The sequence below is a fragment of the Peromyscus eremicus genome, chromosome 18 (assembly GCF_949786415.1).
Source record: "Peromyscus eremicus chromosome 18, PerEre_H2_v1, whole genome shotgun sequence".
NCBI lineage: Eukaryota > Metazoa > Chordata > Mammalia > Rodentia > Cricetidae > Peromyscus > Peromyscus eremicus.
The window spans coordinates 22,996,704-23,015,953 of NC_081434.1; the positions used below are offsets into that span (position 1 = coordinate 22,996,704).

The following is a 19,250-nucleotide window of genomic DNA, read 5'->3' on the forward strand; positions in this document are numbered from 1 at the left end:
GAAAGCATTACATGCCCAGCGGTGGTGGTGCACGCCTTTAATCCCAGCACTTGGGAGGCAGAGGCAGGTGGATCTTTGTGAGTTCGAGGCCAGCCTGGTCTACAGAGCGATATCCAGAAAAGGCACAAAGCTACACAGAGAAACCCTGTCTTGAAAAACAAAACAAAACAACAAAAAAAGAAAGCATTACATATTTTTTAGGTACTTAAACGTCACACACACACACACAAACATACACACCACACATACCACATACATAGTTTATTGAGTCAGGATATCATCTGTGGCCTCTAACTTCTGTCCTCCTTGCCCCAGCAGGCAGAACAGTGGAGTTAAACATGTGCTACCATGCCCAACTATTGCCTAACTATTTTTCAGTTAGAAAAATGATTAGTATTGAGTTGTGCTTTGCAATACATTTTTAAAAAGCCATTTGTAATGGAAATATACTATGGTATGTAAACAAAACATGAGATGTGTATCGCTGCTCATGCCCCATAACCTGTGCATCCAGCTACTCAGGAGGAAGAAGTAAGATGATAATGAGTTCAAGGCCAACCTGGGCTACAGTGTGGTAGTCCAGTCTGGACTCAGAATTGTGATCCTCTTGCTAAAGCCTTTTACATGTTGAGAGGACAGGTGGGTACCACATGCCTGGCTCCCCCCCCCCACTTTTTTTTTGTATATGAAAACCTACTGACAAATTCATGATGGCTATAAACTAGTATACTGAAATGGTTCTTTTTACTTGATTTGGTAATGAAAACATTTCAAAGTGCCTGCCTCTTCAAAGCAGTTATCAGTTTCTTGAAAATTAGCAGGGTAGTTTTAAAGCTTTTAATTGAGGCTGAATCGGTTTAGAAAACTCAAAAAGAGATAAGTATACTGCCCCTTGATAAATTAGGAAGGTGTGATATACATATAGTGACCAAATAATTAAATAGGAAATGTACTTCATCATATAAAATTCAAAGTGGAAGAAAAATATCTCAAGATGTACAATAGATAGTATTTGAGCTGAAGATTCTTTTAATCAGTGGAATTAAACTTCTGGAGTACAGTATTCCTGATATCTTCCTGCTGTTCCCCTTTGCTTTAATCTTGCTAAATAGCTTCCATGTAAATAACATTTAGAAGCCTCTTTAGGTTAACTGCAGTTTTAACTTAAATGATCAGCCTTCATTAACATTTAATTTTGAAATGGCAACATTGTTTTACCTGGAGAATTAAGGATTCTTCAGCTGCATCTGGTAGAGACTCTTCCCCTACTTTTTTCCCTATAAGAAGGAAAAGTGCAGAGGAACCACTTTTGGGATATTTAAAGATGAGGATGGAGTTGCCTTGGCTGTGGGAAGACAATCTCCAAAAGTTTGGGTTTCAATTCAGTCACAGCCTGGCCATCTTTAAATGGATTTCCTTTTCTAGTTTTGGAAGATTGTGTGGTGAGGTAGGAGAGGATTGCTGTTCACTTCCAGCCCATAAATGTCTTTTAATGGCTTCTGGGAAAAGCTCTCCAAGGAACGGAAGGGAAATTTGCCAAAAACGACTCCTTAGGTTGCAAGATTTACCTTTGCAGTAAACAAACACATCCTTTTTTTGTGAAGGCCCTTCACCACCTAGCCTTTAGTGGTTAACTGTGAAACAGGCTTTCTCACATCCTGTGACCTTTTTCCCAGACAGCAAGATGGTGAGAATTTATTAAGTGGTAGTTGCTTATGAAGTTATCATTTCTGACCTTGACAGGTTTACAGTCTAGGTGGAGGAGATCAAGAAGTTAAACGAGCAAGCATAATGATAAATGACAGCCTGATTCTAGTGCCTCCCATCACCCCTGGACCTAGAGACATTCCTGCCGGGGCAGCAGAGTACCTTTCTCAAAACTGTCCTTGCTCCATGGGATTCTGAAAATCACATCACTTATCCTCAAACTAAGACAAGATCGAGATGTTATAGTATTTTTCTTCATTCCCTTACCCTATTAGCGATGTATTTGCATATTAACTGGAGCTTTCTCAATATAATGGCTTATCCCTAAAGAGGGACTTTAATGAAGGGATTATAGGTTAAGTGGCAAATGAGTGCCAAAGACATTTAGGTAAGCCAATTAACCTGATGGTTTTTCACAGTTAATTATCATTGTGTGAGCAGAGGTTAGTGCCCAGAGTGAGTGAACTACTTTTAGATGAGCGTGATAATTCCCTCCATACTTAAAACAATTTAGAATTTTTCAAAAAAAAAAAAGAGTGAATCAAGCTTTTTCATACTAGTCATCTCTAATTAGAATTGAGTTTATCAGATATGTCTTGGATACCTACTGTATGTTACCTTCCAAAACATGAATAAGATGCGGTTTCTGTTTCTGAGGAGTTAATAGTGTGTTGGGGGAGGTAAAGATGTTCCAAAAAGGAAAGTGAATCACCCATAAAGGTTACTGGGGGTCTCTGGGGACAGTAGCACCAGAAGAGACAGTGGCTGTTACTTCTGCTGTTCCTATCTTCCTTCTTGCTGCCTTTTTAAACTTAATCCCAATTTCTCCTGTTCTGCGGGCTTTGGAAATCCTGACTGCAGTTCTGGGAACATATCCCTAGCTCGGTCACTGCTTCCTTAACTTCTTTCCATGAATGTAGGCTTGCATTCCTGATGCAAGTTTCTGACCTTCTGAAATGACATGGGTCTGTTTTATGTTCTACTGTAGCTGTTAGTATTTTTATTAGAGGATTTATCACACTGCCACGAAATTCCCTGTACATTATTTGCTTCTTTTATGAGGCCGAATATTACTCAAAGTCAGGAATGTTTTACTATTTCGCCCAGCCTTCTATCTGTTTTGCCCTTTGAAGTCCCTAGCCCATTATCATCTAGATGAATAACCTGGCAGGTGAATACTGTCTTTGACAGAATCTATCTTTTTTTATTGGGCAATGATATTCTATTGGGAAAGGAAAAGGGGATTTTAAACACACCTGTGTGCCATTCTTAACACACACAATCCTCCCCATTCCTTCTGAAACATGTCTTATATATCATCCAATTTAAGATCCTTGGAACTCGTCATAAGAAGTCAGTATTATTAATGGGAACGCCCTGGTACCCAAAGACAAATGCAAATACATTCAGCCACAGAAACCAGGAAATACTTTTCATGTAGTTTCCAAATTAGCATGCTGCAGTGATGCGGTGAAGCATATTTAGAAAGATGTAATGATTGGAGAAAAGCAATCCATATGGTCTAGGAGACAAGAAAGTGTTTGAGCTAAGGAAATGATGCTGCAGATTTTGAATGACATTGGGATGTGTATGTAGAAGTAATGAGAGATTGACCTAGGAGGTTGTGAATGCTAGCTATGGACTAACTAAATTTCTTTCTTTCTTTCTTTCTTTCTTTCTTTCTTTCTTTCTTTCTTTCTTTCTTTCTTTCTTTCTCTCTCTCTCTCTCTCTCTTTTTTCCTTCCTTCCTTCCTTCCTTCCTTCCTTCCTTCCTTCCTTCCTTCCTCTCTCTCTCTCTCTCTCTCCCCCTCCCTCCCTTTCTTCCTTCCTTCCTTCCTTCTTTCCCTCCCTCCCTTCTTTCTTTCTCTCTCTCTTTTTCTTTCTTTCTTTCTTTCTTTTTCTTACTCCTTTTAAAAAAAAAGAAATAGGGCATGATAAGGGATGCCTGGGGAGTGAAGGTGGCGTTAGTGTTATATTTCTGGAACTTTTCTAGCTCATAGCATGCATAATGGATCGAAGTGAGAAGGCAGGCAGCAGCCATAGCTATTGAGTTCAGTTTAACAATATTTATTGCGTGCCTATGATACATTGGTCACTGGGAGAAAAGACATCATTTCTTTCCTGAGGGGACCTATAGCCTAATGAAGGGAGGACTCAAATGGCCAGGCAATTCTAGTGAGCACGCTGTATGAAAGGAGCAGCTGGGGTGTCATATGAGAACTGCATAATGTTGTGCTACATAGCTCTATTGATTGTATGTATTAGACTAACATCTCTAAACTAAGGTGCACTTGTTAGCTATAGGCACAGCTGGATTCAACTACACTAAGAAGTATCTCTTGTCCTGTTTGCTCTGGTTTCTGATAACATAAGTTGCTCTGACTCTCAGACAGACCATGTCTTTAAAGAACCCTGAGATTTCATCTCGTTCTCAAAATAAGAGACCCTTTCTCAATGGATTATTGGTACCATCTTGACTCTGATTGGTTGGCTTACCTTCCATTCAGTTGAGTGGTCAAAGATGGAGATGAAGAGCTGTAGTACACTGAGGGAAAGAATTCCAAGACCTTTCTTCAGGTTCTGAGGGCAGCCTTGACCCTAAGGAGTGAGAGTAAGTCAGAGCTGTTTTCTAAAGGACATAACAAGACACCTGTACTAGCAAAGGTAAGTCCACAAAACCAGCAAGCACATTTGTTACACATTGAAGTGACATTTTCTGAGGTACTCCTTGCCAGGACTTTGCTAAGAAGGGTTGTTATTACCTGCAAACTGTACATCAGGAAATAAAGGTGATATACTTGGTATTAGATGAGAAATCATGATTCCATTATTTGTCCTTCCTACATAGGTGTGGGCAGTAAGAAATGTAGCCAGTCATGAGGCTAGAGAGATGGCTCAGTGACTAAAAGCCTGATGACCTGAGTTTGATCTTTGGGACCTCTGTGACATGTATCTGTTCATTTGGGAAATGGGAGGGATAGACAGGAGAACCTCCTGGAAGCTTGCTGGGCAATTGACTTGGCATATGCAAAAGCAAAGAACAGATAAACAACCCTCCCAAACCAATCAATAAAAAGAAAGACCTTGTCTTATACACAAGGTGGAAAGTGGAGGGCAACTTCCCAAATTTGTCCTCTGAGCTTTAAACAGTTATTGTGTATGTGGGTACATGACGTGTGTATGAATGTAGTTACACATAGATGTTACAGTATGTGTGTGTTGGCCAGAATACAACATGTGCAAGGCAGGTTCTCTTCTTCCACCTTGGGATCCTGGGATCCAGCTCAGGTCGTCAGGTCTGTGCAGCAAGCATCTCACCAACTCAAGCCTAAAGGAGCTTGAAGTGAAATGCTCATAGCTTTGATCCTTAGAATTTGGAGAGTATAAATCTGAGTAAGTGTTGAAAGTCCCACTGTTTGCATGGTTACTAGCAACAGTGGTTTTTTCTTAGTGTCAGTGGTGGTCATGATGGCAACAACTTACAGTATATATGTGTGCACATGTGTATGTGTATTCTGTTATGCATTCACGTGTCACAAGTACATGCTTTACGTGTTCATGTTGGAGGTACATGTACACATGCCATTTACACATGCGTTGTATGTAACACATTGTGTTGCATATAGGAGTATGCTTTTTTGCTCATTTCCTTTGGTGACCTGACAAGGCACATCCAGTCATTTTTAGCTTACAAAAGAGAATACCAACGTACCAAGAAATGAAGGCACACTGTACTGCCATCTCAGTAAGTGAACGTCCAGTCAGATCCAGAATATATCTTTCTTATCTCTCCACTCTTCTCTCCCCCACCCCCATCCTGGAGTCTAACCCAAGGCCTTGTGTGTGCTGTGCAAGGGCTCTGCCACTGAGATGCATCTCCAAAATCATTTTCGTTGGCTTTGTATCACATTGCCTTGCTTCAGCATAGATATTTCTGTTTGTATACTGCTTGAATAGGGTTAGTTCACAAAAGGCATTCTTTTTCTTCTTTTCTCTCTTGTAAAACACATTTTAGCCTGTTGCAAAGTTGCCCCCACCCACCCCCTGCTCAAGGCCTGGCCTTCATTTATATTTCAGTACAATGATGGCAGAGCAATGTACCTTTGTTGGCTGAAGCATCCTTCTTCTCTAAAGGACTAGGTCATCTCCGGTGAGGGTGCTTGCAACTGAAAGGTCAGCAGATGGAAGGAACAGTGACATGAAGACATACTCAGCAACAGCTGAGCTGACAGCGACACACCGTCCCTCAGCTTTATAGCAGTGCTGGCCATTGTCAACATTCCCTGGGGGTGGGGGGAATCACAAGGCAGCAAAACCAGAGAGCCACAAATGCACAAAGCTGGAAGCAGGTTAAGACCTCTGTGCGAGCTGGAGAGACTCGGTTGTTTTGCTTCAAAAGACAATCTGTGGTCCTGTCTTCTCTAGAGAATTCTGCCTTTAAGTGTGGCTCTTCCCCTTATGTCACTTTGTCCCCAATCCCCCCCGCCCCCCGCCCACCCACGTTCCCCAGATGGAAGTTTTCCTGATTCTTTAATGTCTTTCTGAGTTTCCTGATACCAGCCCATGCAAAACAACCCCAGGAATTAGACCAGCGTGCAATTCTGGTTTGTTTAAGGTGTTTCATTAGCTGTGAAATAGCAGAAGTCATTTCTATTTTGGACTTCTTGGAGAAGATGCAAATGGATCAAAATCTGTTTTGCTTAGTGTCAAATGAGTGTACCCCTCATCCCACCTGAAGATCACTGAGTTCCACCAAGGCCCCTTTGGCCTGTCTTCCCTAATGCGATGTTGAATGGTATCATAATGCAGCCCTCATCACTGGCTCACATGTGTGACACGACTTAGTTATTAAAGCCTGATGCAGTTTTGTTATAGTCCATATTCTTTTGCCATAATATTCATTGGTTAAAGAAAAGTCATGCTTAGGTTGATAGCACATGTTAAAGAATTCCATCATGCAGATGTCTCCCTCATTCTAGTATGTTCCACAAAGAGGTGAGGTATGCCTTTCTCTTCCAATTTTGCTTTATTAACATTGTTTGCCTTTTGTTGTTTGTTTGTTTTTTGGTTTTTTCGAGACAGGGTTTCTCTTTGTAGCTTTGTGCCTTTCCTGGAACTCTGTAGCCCAGGCTGGCCTTGAGCTCACAGAGATCCGCCTGCCTCTGCCTCCCGAGTGCTAGGATTAAAGGCGTGCACCACCATCGCCCAGCATGGTTTGCCTTTTAGTTTTTTGTTTGCTTGTTTGTTTGTTTGTCTGTTTGTTTTTTGTTTGTTTCTTTTGTTTTCATTACAGGGTATATATTTGTTGCTATGCTTCAGAGTTTTTTTTTTCCCAGAAAACATGTAAGACTAATAAATCTTATTCCTTATTCTGAAATCCTCATTTTCTGAGGGGTAGATGCAGTTTATCTCTGCTTGCTACAGTTTACTAGGTTTATTGCTATCATGATAAGATATTCCAGCTGCTTTGAACAGATTTTTCAGGTTGCTTGATTTTCCCTTTTTTTTCAGAAAAATATTAAAGAGTTGAACAAATATAGAATAACTGGGTCAGGCAAGACCATTTTTCATCCTTCCTGAACCTTCTATTGCGAGGGTGAAGCATTATCTTAAATAATGTATTCCCAACTTTCTTCACTGTATTAGTAAGGCCCCTTCTCAGAATGCTTTGCCCTGAGCTCCTAGGCTCTGACATGGACGGACACGTTTTACATTGATACTAGAGATATGCACGTCATTGTCGAGGTTAAGATCTAGCATAAGCCAGTCAAGTTTCATTCTGAATTACTTGAAATCTGCACTCTCTGACAACAGTGTTTGGCAGTATGTCAGTTTTTCATATTTCTTTTAAATTTTAATTATAACCCATCAAGTCTTAAGCAATTACTTCTGGGTTAGACTCTTGATGAATGTCATAGCAGGGTGTTTTAGTTTAATGGATCCAGAAAAAACATCTGTTTCTAATATTTTAAAAGCCAATTTATATGGAAATTCATTTAATATACAGTCAATACACGGAGACTTGAAAAATCAAATTGGAAAATCAAACAACTGTGATGTCGTCGGTCTTCCATTAACAAAGGACTTGGCTGTGTCTAGGCTCAGCTGCTGCTAGGTAACACTCACAGTATCATAGCTTAGAAGAAATAGCAATGTAGACTTAGAGAAATGGGACAGTTAACTTAGGGCTAGTGTCTACCATGACAGCAGGTCAGTGTCCTTCTTTGATTACCCTGGTCTGTTGTGTGCAACTTTTTTTTTCAATTAATAGATTTTCTATTCATTTTACATACCAACCACAGATTCCCCCCTTCTCCCTCCTCCCGCCCCCAGCCTTCCCTTCCAACCCTCTCCCCATTTCTACCTCCTCCAAGGCAAGGTCTCCCATGGGGAGTCAACAGAGCCTGGTACATTTAGTTGAGTCAGGTCCAAGCCTCTCCTCTCTGCACCAAGGCTGCGCAAACTGTCCCACCATAGGCACTGGGCTCCAGAAAGCCGGCTCATTGTGTACAACTTCTTTTCTGGGCCCTGGTGGCTGCTGCAACTCAGTGGTAGTCCATATTGCAAAAGGATGTGCCTGGGAGCAGGGATGTTACCATGCTTTCTGGAAGTAATAGATCAAAGTTAGTCACATGACCATATTGAACATTAAAGGAAATATGAGAGAGAACCATGTTCCCAGCTCAAAACATTCTATTAAGATGAAAGAAGAACCACTTACATGTTGGGAGAACAATGAACTATTTCTATTGTGCAATATTAAGACATAGTTTTAACAGATTGGTCTTTGTATTAAATATCTGGAAGCATTAATTAGTTCTCATAAATAGATAATATACATAAAAAAACTAGCATAGTGATGGGTGGAGAGTAGGTAACTACCGATAACTAATTAATAGCTTTTTTTTAATTCTAAAATCCACATTTATCTGATTGCAGAATTCGATTGTCTACTAGACTTTATGAAGGACTTTAAGACTTTACCTTGATCCTTGTGCAATAATACTAACAGCTAATCATGTAGAGGTATCATTTATACTAGAGTCCCTATAATGCTCCTATGTCTATAAAGCAATGACCTCTGCTTCACTATGTCAAAGATAAATGAGCCCCCATGGAACTGGACCAGGCCCTCTAGTTAAATGACACAGTTGATGAGCTTGAACTGTTTGGGAGGCCCCCAGGCAGTGGGACCAGGACATGTCCTTGATGCATGAGCTAGGACCTTGCATGCTTTGGAACCTAGGGCCTATGCTGGGACAGTTTGCGCAGCCTTGATGCAGGGAGGAGGAGACTGGACCTGCCTCAACTAAATCTACCAGGCTGGGCTGACTCCCCAGGGGAGACCTTGCTTTGGAGGAGGTGGTAATGGGGGATGGAATTGTGGGGGAAGGCTGGGGGGTGGGAGGAGAGAGGACAGGGGAATCTGTGGCTGATAATTTTATACAGTAAAATTAAATTAATTTAAAATAAAAATATTCAGAAAAAAGATATCAGATAATAGCAAGATTTTGTCAGTGTTGTTCCTAAGTTTAAATGTGAAGATGTAGCCGAGGAGACCAGAGTGCTTGACAGACAGCAAGTACCCAAGAAACAGTAGGCCCTTCCTTCTTGACATGTATGTGGAAGTGTGAGGCATAGAATCCTGGAAATACATTCAAGTCAGGTGGCAGTGAAGTGTCATTATGATTTTTACAAGTGATAGCAGTGCCTATGAGAATGCAGAGATGGGAAAGGCTGTAGTATAAATCAAGGCAGGTAGGCAACACCAGGTAGGTAGAGAGCTGTCTTCTCTCTCTCCAGCTCTCCTGACCGTAGCTCCTTTATGGTCTACACACCAGCAGCGTGGACACAATCAATGACCATATTAGTGTATGGCATCTCTGCCTTCTCTCCACTCCTCCTTCATCAGAGCCGTCTTTTACCCTGGTACTCACGTGATGTGTGGGCATGAGAAGCACTACCCTAGGGCCTGGTCCCTATCTTTCTTTTTAGGGGGTGCTGATGCTGGATCTAGATGCATCCCATACAGGAGCAGCATCCAGACCAACTTAAAAAGGCTGAGTCGCAGGCAGCTGCTAACCAGGAGCCTGAGGGTTGTGTTTTTAGGAGAGTTCCACAAGGGTGTCAGAACAATGGTTTGGGAGCTGCCACAGGAGGCTGAAAACGCTGTTGGAGCACTTATATTCATTTGTTCTTCAAAGGCTGTGCTTTTCAAGGACCAGCATCTCAGGATAGCAAAGGAGCCCTGACTGTAGCCTTAGTAGGCAGTAAGGGCATGATCTGGGTTCACCCTCTGTTTACTGGGAATATCTCATCAATGTCGATGTCCGTTTTTTTATTTATTTATTTATTTATTTTATTTTATTTTTTTTTTTGGTTTTTCGAGACAGGGTTTCTCTGTGTAGCTTTGTGCCTCTCCTGGAACTCACTTGGTAGCCCAGGCTGGCCTCGAACTCACAGAGATCCTCCTGGCTCTGCCTCCCGAGTGCTGGGATTAAAGGCGTGCGCCACCACCGCCCGGCCGTTTTTTTTTTTTAAATAGATGTTTTGCATTTGATTTTTAATGTATTTTGTTTTTCAGCCGTGCTATCAAGACGAATCAGGACCTGCTCCCAGAAACCCCATGGACACACATTTTCTACAATGATTTCTGGGGGACTCTTCTAACTCACAGTGGCAGCCACAAGTCCTACCGGCCGCTCTGCACTCTTTCCTTTCGACTGAACCATGCCATCGGAGGACTGAATCCCTGGAGCTACCATCTCGTCAACGTCCTGTTGCATGCGGCTGTCACCGGGCTCTTCACACGCTTCTCCAAGGTCCTTCTCGGGGATGGATACTGGACGTTCATGGCCGGCTTGATGTTCGCTTCTCACCCCATTCATACGGAGGCCGTGGCGGGCATCGTGGGACGGGCAGATGTGGGTGCGAGTCTCTTTTTCCTCCTCTCCTTGCTCTGCTACGTTAAGCACTGTTCTACGAGAGGCTACTCGGCTAGGACTTGGGGCTGGTTCCTGGGGACCGGACTATGCGCAGGATGCAGTATGTTGTGGAAGGAACAAGGAGTGACTGTCCTAGCGGTGTCGGCCGTTTATGATGTCTTTGTCTTCCACCGGCTGAAAATGAAGCAGCTCTTACCTACCATTTACAAAGTAAGTGATTGTCCCCTCTGGAGCATCGCCTTACTGACTCATCCACAGGCTTGGTCCTTTGCCACCCTTTAAGAAGGCAGATTTGTTCTTCTGCAAGCAGAATTTCACATGAGGCCCTTTTGATCTTTCCTTCAGGAGAGTGCCCCCTTTAACCTTCCTCTAACCAAGCAAGGTTTCCAGCACTGCTTGTTTTATTCCTCAGGTTTCTGAACGTCTTTCCACAATTTCTAAGGTGGCAGGAGAATAGTTTTTGCCTTGTAAAGTGTATTCATCTTTATTGGTTTCCGTTCACTTTTTTTTTTTTTTTTTTTTTTTTTTTTGCCGAGTTCAATATAATCCAGTAATTGCCTGTGATGTGGATTTGTAAAAATAACACAGCTGATGATGGAGCTAGATGCTGGATTCCATGGAGGGGAAACCCTGTGTTTTTTCTGCTAATCTGAGACTGCCTGAGTTTTGAAAACATCCCTCTTTGCAGGGCACTGGGAAGTCGGATGCTAAAACAGTGACTCATGTTCACCTTTTCTTTGTTTTCGGTAGATAAGAATAGACGAGGCAAAACGCAGTGCGGTTATTATAAGTTTTACCTTGAGGCCAATTAAGACCTTTGCTTCCGGGCTTAATGTTTGTGTATTCCCTTAGTGAATTCAAATATAATGTTGTTCCAAAGGTTATGGCAGGATTTTGGGGATCCCCATATTCTTAAAGAGACAGATTTTTTTTTTCCTAGTGGAGCTTGTTTACTTGACTCTGGGTAAACAGGTACGTAAATACATGGACACAGCAAGCAGCATTCACTGCAGGTAATTTACCATTTATTTAAGGTAAGTGATTTCACATAGGAATGAAATGGATGTCCTAGTTTATTTTTATACAAAGTGTTAAGTCTCCAGCTAAATATCAGACATGATAGAGCACAGAACATCTTCAGAGTTTTTCAGACTTGATCAATAAGTTGCATTTATAGTCACTGTAAAGATCGCAATATAAATATTTAGCACACAAGGACAGAGATATATTCAAGGATACTTTAAGAATTGTTATAGACTCTTCTAATACTATGCCAAAATTAATTTTTAAAAATGAAATTCAACCTAGACAACAGTTTTTTGGTTTTTTTTGTTTTGTTTTGTTTTGTTTTTTTTTTTTTTGCTTTTCAAGACAGGGTTTCTCTGTGTAACAGCCCTGGCTGTCCTGGGACTCACTTTGTAGACCAGGTTGGCCTCCAACTCATAGAGATCCACCTGTCTCTGCCTCCCGAGTACAAGTGATGTGATTAAAAGCATTTGGCACTACTGCTGCCTAGTCAGATGACAGTTTTCTAAAATCAAACATTCTAACAGAGTCTGGTCCAGAGGCATTCTCAGGTGGTATCAGTGTGATGAGTAATGACTGTAGGAAAATTATAGCAGTTGTTTTTTTGTAATAAAACTTATAGTTTTGAAAGAGCAATAAAACTTTGGATGTACAGTGAACACACTGCAGTTACATACCGTGGTCTCAAATTTGAGCTGGGATGTATTGGGTGGTATTTGTTTGCATAGTATGAAGCTTGTATGTTGTGGACCGAGAACAAGACTCTAGTGAAATCACAAGGTGCAATACTAGTGATATAACACAGGCCAGCAACATCAGAAACACCTGTTTTTCTGTATATAAAGTGGAAGACACTTTTGACCACTCTGCATTTGGAGACTTTCACCTCCTGCCAAGCTTGTAGCAACCCTCACATTTGAAGGTCAAGGCTCACAGTTCAAGAAATTTCCCATAAAGGGCAGCTTTTGGGGGCGGGGGTGGGGCTTTGAGAAACTGCCTTCCTTCCTATCTCTTTACCCCCCTTCATTTGGAACTCACCTTTGGTTTGATTGTAAACAGAAAGTTTTAAAAACACCCCGCTATGGTGTAGAAAGGTCACCTCTTCCAGGCAGGCTCCCACCTTTCATTTAGACATGAGAGAGGACATTTACAAAATTGATTGATTGAGATGAGAGACTTCCTGCATTGCCCAGCAAGGCTTTATGTGGGCTCATCTCACCTCAGCCTCCTGAGTAGCCAGGACTAGAAGGCTGCTCCACCACACTCAACAAGCAGTAGACTACGGTTTTAGATGCTTATGAAGAAGCTGACAGATTTCCCTATTTTTTTCTCTCTGAAGTTAAAGTCCCCTTTTGCTTAAAATTGAATTACACGAGAAACGCGGATGGGAGAAGATCCAAAGCATTTATTTATTATTACTATTATTTACGATTTTAATTGTATTTATGTATATGTTTGTATCTGGGTGGGTGCCCATGCCTGTGACTTTGCAGAGGCCCATGGAGAGTGTAGGGTCCCCTGGAGCTGGAGTTACAGGCATAACTCTGACCTGAATGCCAGGCCTCAAGGTTGAGCAGCAGGTGCATTTAACCAATGAGCCATCTCCTCAGCCCTATTCTTAATTCTTAATTGTCAGAGGGAGACCATGGCCTTTTCACTTAGAGCTCAAGGATTCAGGCTTCTTGAAGTTCTTTTGGGATTTCAATTCAGTGTTGTCACTTTACGGAAAATTCTGCCTAGATTTCGATGCTAGAAAACAACATACGGTCTACAAGTGGAGCTCTCCATTTCAAATCCCTTTGAATTCTTACAGCATCACAGAGACTGATTTTTTTTTCTAATATGATGTCATCAGCAATAACAAACCTTCTTGTTCCACCGGATTTGAAAAAGAACAAGGGCATTTCCTGACCCTAGGCTTTATGGAGATGGGTGTCTCTTTGAGGACAGAGGCGCTGTAGCCTTTAAGACCTCCAGTTGGTGGCCCTGTGCAGCACCCTGGTTCCTTATGTGGAATTTCCAATTCACCGGCTCATTATTTTGATATGTTAATGTAGGACTTGCTTTTTGTTTTTTTGTTTGTTTGTTTGTTTTTCGAGACAGGGTTTCTCTGTGTAGTTTTGCTGCCTGTCCTGGATCTCCCTCTGTAGACCAGGCTGGCCTCTGCCTCCCAAGTGCTGCCACTAAAGGCATGCGCCACCACTGGCTGGTCCCAGGACTTGTTTTTAGGACCTTTAAAGTTGTCTTTGGAGAAGTTTTCCTAGCATATTTTCAAGGGTCCAGTTGTTTACTAGGAAGCTCCTTACCTTAAGAATATTCTGGACAATAGCTGTGACATACATAGACAATTATTTATGTGACATTAGAATTCATCTGCGCTTTCTGTATGTCTTCTGGCAGCCTCACATCATGCAACTGCTGCTGACGAGACATGAAATGCCTGTAATGGGGATGCTCCTTAGAGAGTGAGGCCCCGTGTCTAGGAAAAGGACTTCCTCGTTTTGATGGTTCAGTGTCCCGGCTTGTTTTGAAATGCATACTGTGGACCCCTAAGTTGCAGCTCCCACCTCAAAGGGAATGAGGAGATAGTTGAACACGGATTTAAGTTGCCCCAGATTCAGTGTTCCAATGTGGAAGGAGTTTCATGAAGTTTTTACATTAACAAAACAAAGAAAACCATAAATCAAGAAGCTTTATTGATAGACTGATGGAAACACTAGACATGGGTTACAGTAAGATAGGAGAATCTCTGCTGTAGGCTTTTGATACTGTCTGAGGATAATGTTTAGCTTTTGGGTTGGTGGGAGCTGTTGGTCTGTTAAATTAATAGAGTCCAAAATAGTTTTTGTTTTGTTTTTTAATCAATTAGACTAGACAGAGGATGTTAATTCCTATCCAGAGGTGGTTTATCCAGGAGGCTAAACTAGCCAGAGGTAAGGCAATTGGCATCTGAACCCACAACTCCACCTCACTGTGGTCTTTTGGTCAGTCAGTGTTTGTCGGCACAGTTCTTTCCAGGACTCTTCCTTGGCAATACTTACTGGGACTGCGCTTGACCCTTGCTTCCAGGCCAGGCACCAGCTGTGGGAGTGACAGAGGTAGAAAAACCCTTTATCCGATTAGAGTTACTGTTTTTAATTCTTTCTGTTTAAGCTTTTTCTGTCATTCTTAGCTTTGGCGTCAGTGTCCCTAATGTGGACCTTGGGATACTAGGTTCTTTATATTTACAAGGAAGAACAGAGATGATTTTACCATGCCCCTGTATTTTCAGTGGAGGTGAAGGTCACTGCTAATCCCAAAGATGGGAGGAGAAAGACCACCGACCCAAATCCTAATGGCCAAAATGATCAAAGCAAGCCATTAATTAAAGTAAGCCTCATGCACATGGCTGCCTCTCCTTAAGATGGAGTTCAAAAAGTCAGCATATAAGGTAGACAAGGCTTTTATAACTCAGGGGTAGGGGGGCGTTCCAAATGGGGGATTTGGTGGGCAAAAATAGATGGATTTACAGGAGCAGAATGTAAGCACAAGTTAGCCTTACAGGGACCCCTGAAACAAGACATGGTTGGGGTTGGCATAACAAGGCAGTCTTAACAAGGTGTTCATAGGTGGTCCTATAACCCTTTGGAACAAAGGTAGGGTTGCAAGATGGTCATAAACAACTTTTTGAAACAAAGACACCACCATTGCTATTCCTGGAACAGGCAGTACAGAAACACTTGTAGTTAAGGTTATACGGGATGGGGGGGCATAACCCATTCCTTGAGAAACAGGAGTGAACCTAGTTTGTCTTTCCTATAAGATGACTTTTAAGCCTAAAGTGGAGGCAGGCTGGTTCTACAGACACCCAGAAAATGATACACACTAGGATTAGAATGCATAGTTCTGAGGCTGTCTAGTGACCTCTGCACTGTAGAGGAAGGCAGAAAATGAGCAAAGAAGTGCAAAGTCAGGTGACTGGCAGCACCCTAAGAGGGAAATGATACCCCATCTGTGCTCACAAGCAACAAGTAACCTTGGCCTTGTTCCTTGATCCACTGCCTCCTCTGGTAGGTGAGTCAGTTTCTGTTTTTTAGAGTAGTTGCAGTGAACTTTGAGGTGTTCAGTGTGAGCTGGGGTGTCCACTTTCAGAAGGCATCTAATATATCAGCTGAGGAAAAAATAAGTAACAGTGGTAGACATTGTCATTTTTTTTGTCTTACCCTTAAGGCTCCTGCTAGGGTTTGATGGGATATGATGTCAGCAATCCACTCAAGCTGTAGTAGGCTGACAAAAACACACCTTGTCAACTAGAGTCTCATGACTGTGAGCTTTGCAAATATGGGCATAGATTATATGAGGAGGCCATGGAAAATTATAACCCTGAGATGAGTATTCTATGCTTCCCAAGAAGAAAGTGTTTTGAAGGAAATGATACAAATGGATTACAGGCCTGCCCAACTTTTTGACATTGAAACATCAACAGAAATCATGTTCTAGAACAATACAATAAAAACATGTAAGTTTTTAAATAAGTTTGTAATTTTATATTGAACATATATATAACTGTCTGAAATAGCATACAGTCCATGGGCCACAGGATATGCCTGCAGGATCCTTTTCATCCAGAAGAATAATCATTTTTTAATATCTTACCAGCTAACTCTACATCACAGTCATGTGGTTTGCCCCAAAAATGTATGCATCTTTGCCCTATTAAAGTATTAAACATAAATACATGTTCAATTCTATACTACAAACTAGATAAATAGTCAAATATCCAAATCTGAAAAGGGCTGTCTTCATAAAGCGTGGGATTGTTTGAATCAGCAAGATTGACGTTTGTTTTTTTGTTGTTTGTTTGTTTCTGTAATTCATATCCAAATCCTTCCGTGGCCCCCAAATATCTACCAGATAAATTCAGCATCATATTCTGCCACTGTTATTCCTCTGTACCTTCATTATTCCAAAAAGAACACACTTGGGTTTCTATTTGGCAGAGCCTAAGGTTTTTTTTGTTTTTTTTTAAGAAGAAAGAAATCTTAAATATTTTCTGTGACATCTAATGTTACATTTGATATTGTTTACTTTTAAAAACAAATGGTAGGCCAGGAAGAAGGCTGAGGTGTTCAAGTGATGAGGATGTATGCATGTTTTGAAAGCTGGGCATGGTACCATACACTTATGATCATAGTGCAGGGTGAGTGGAGATAGATGGATTCCTGTGGTCATCTAGCCTAGCTTACTTTGCAAGCTCCAGGCCAGTGAATGACCCTGTCTCAAGGAACATGGTAGAGGACTCCTGGAAAATGTTGCCTGAGGTTGTCTGTTGGCCTCAATGTGCACACATGTGCAGATACACACGCCACATACATACTCTCTTCCTAATGAATAAAATACAAATGCTGTTTGAGTCAAACAAAAATATTTGATATAGCTGAGTTTGTTCATTTTGACTGCAAAATTTGCTATACACAGGTTGCCTGTCCATATCATGTATGTGGTTTTTGCAGTTTTGCAAAAGCTATATCACATTTAATTGTGTAAGTACTTGGCATATAGTAGATAGTAGTTAGTGTCTAACAAATTTATTTCCACCTAATATTTCCACCTGCCAGGCACTGTTCTTACTGCACTAAAAATGTTAACACATTTAAACTATTTAACAAATGCTTACCAAGAGAACTAATGCGATTTATGAAATAATATGGCTGAATACCAACAAACTATAGTTTATTCAGTAGTTAGAAGGAATTGTTCTAAGATATTAGATATAAAATGTGCAGAAATGTTGAAGAACAAAGGTCATTTTTAGCTGTCAGCAGTGGGGTTCTGTTTTATGAACCTACTATGTTAGCCCTGTGCCCATGTTACACACCTGGGCACATAGTAGGCACACAGCTAATAATGTAATTCACACTTAAACCTCACCTTTTGAAGTATTTTCCTGAGATGTTGAAGTTAATTTGTGTATACACTGACTTTTACACAATGAGGATTCCATTCCTACATTGGTGGGAATGGAATAAAAGAGTAGAAGCTATTCATTCCAGAAAAAAACATATTTTCTTGACCACTCACCCAATGGCTATTTTAGCGTTCCACTGCGTTCCTGTCACTTACTTAGTTTTATGTGTTCAAAAATAAATGGCAAAGGACCTTGAAATATGCTCAAACTGACCATGCAAATGAATACTAGACTTTTATCTGCCTATTATTTGTTTTTAAAGCCTCCCATAATTCTAAGAGGTATATGGTAAATAAAAAAAATCAGCAGAAGCAACCTTTCTCATATCCTGCATTTGTTGTGGGATATTTGATCACACTGTGAAACCCCAAGACTGTGTTAATAAAATCAACCTTGGATCAGGGGCCAGAGCCACCAGCTAGTTGACAGGAACTAGCCATAGAGATTATGGAGAATACAGGAAGATTGATAGAGAGCTGCACAGGAAAGAGTAGCAAAGAACTTGGAGCTTCATGGTCTTTTGCTTTGGGACAGCTGGAGTGATGCCCTCTTGCTGGGTCTCTAGCCAAAAATGATGCTCAGCTGGTTGCTTCTTGGCCTCTCTGATCTAGCAGGTTTTCACCCCCAATATCAGCCACGGATCCCCCTGCCCTCCTTCCTCCCTCCCTCAGACTTCCCCCCTAATCTACCCCCCATTCCCACCTCCTCCAAGGCAAGATCTCCTCTAGGGAGTCAGCCCAGCCTGGTAGATTCAGTTGAGGCAGATCCAGTCTCCTCCTCCCTTCACCAAGGCTGAGCAGAGTGTCCCAGCATAGGCCCTAGGTTCCAAAAAGCCAGCTCATGCACCAAGGACAGGTCCTGGTCCCACTGCCTGGGGGCCTCCTAAACAGTTCAAGCTTGTCAACTGTCTCACTTATCCAGAGACCTGATCCAGTTGGGGGCTCCTCAGCTATTGGTTCACAATTCATGTGTTTCTGCTAGTTTGGCTATTTGTCCTTGTGCTTTTTCCAATCATGGTCTCAATATCTCTTGCTCATATAATCCCTTCTTTCTCTCTCGCCAGTTGGACTCCTGTAGCTCCACCTGAGGTTTGGCTGTGGATCTCTGCATCTGCTTTCACCAGTCACTGGATGAGAGTTCTATCATGACAGGGTGTTTGGCTATCCTATCACCAGAGTAGGTCAGTTCAGGCTGTCTCTCGACCATTGCCAGTAGTCTATTGTGGAGATATCTTTGTGGATTTCTGTGGACCTCTCTAGCACTTGGCTTTTTCCTATTCCCATGGGGTCTTCGTTTATCATGGTGTCTCTTTCCTTGTTCTCCCACTCTTTCTCTGATCCAGCTGGGACCTCCCACTCCCCTAAGCTTGCTTTCCCCTGACCCTTGCCCTCCATTACCCCCTCTCACCCCCAGTTTGCTCATGTAGATCTCATCTTTTACATCTTTGAACTGTGTTAATGTGGAAACATCCTTTGTCTCATCATTAACTTCGTCACCACTTAGTGACAGGTGGAAAATATGAAAGCAATACATAAAAGGGGTCCTCGAATCAAAACTCAATGTAGGAATTCTTTTTTTATTAAGAAAATTTTTTCCATTCATTTTACATACCAAAGATCCCCCTC

General features: G+C 41.7%; 1 protein-coding gene across 1 annotated transcript in view; it reads left to right on the top strand.

Annotated features, from left to right (window-relative positions):
• The window catches only part of Tmtc2 (transmembrane O-mannosyltransferase targeting cadherins 2), a 411,806-nt gene that overhangs the window by 153,111 nt on the left and 239,445 nt on the right, over positions 1 to 19,250 (top strand). The window contains exon 2 of the mRNA XM_059245620.1: positions 10,292 to 10,862. Within this exon, the coding sequence (XP_059101603.1) occupies positions 10,292 to 10,862 (571 nt within the window). The remainder of the gene's footprint in view (positions 1 to 10,291; positions 10,863 to 19,250) is intronic.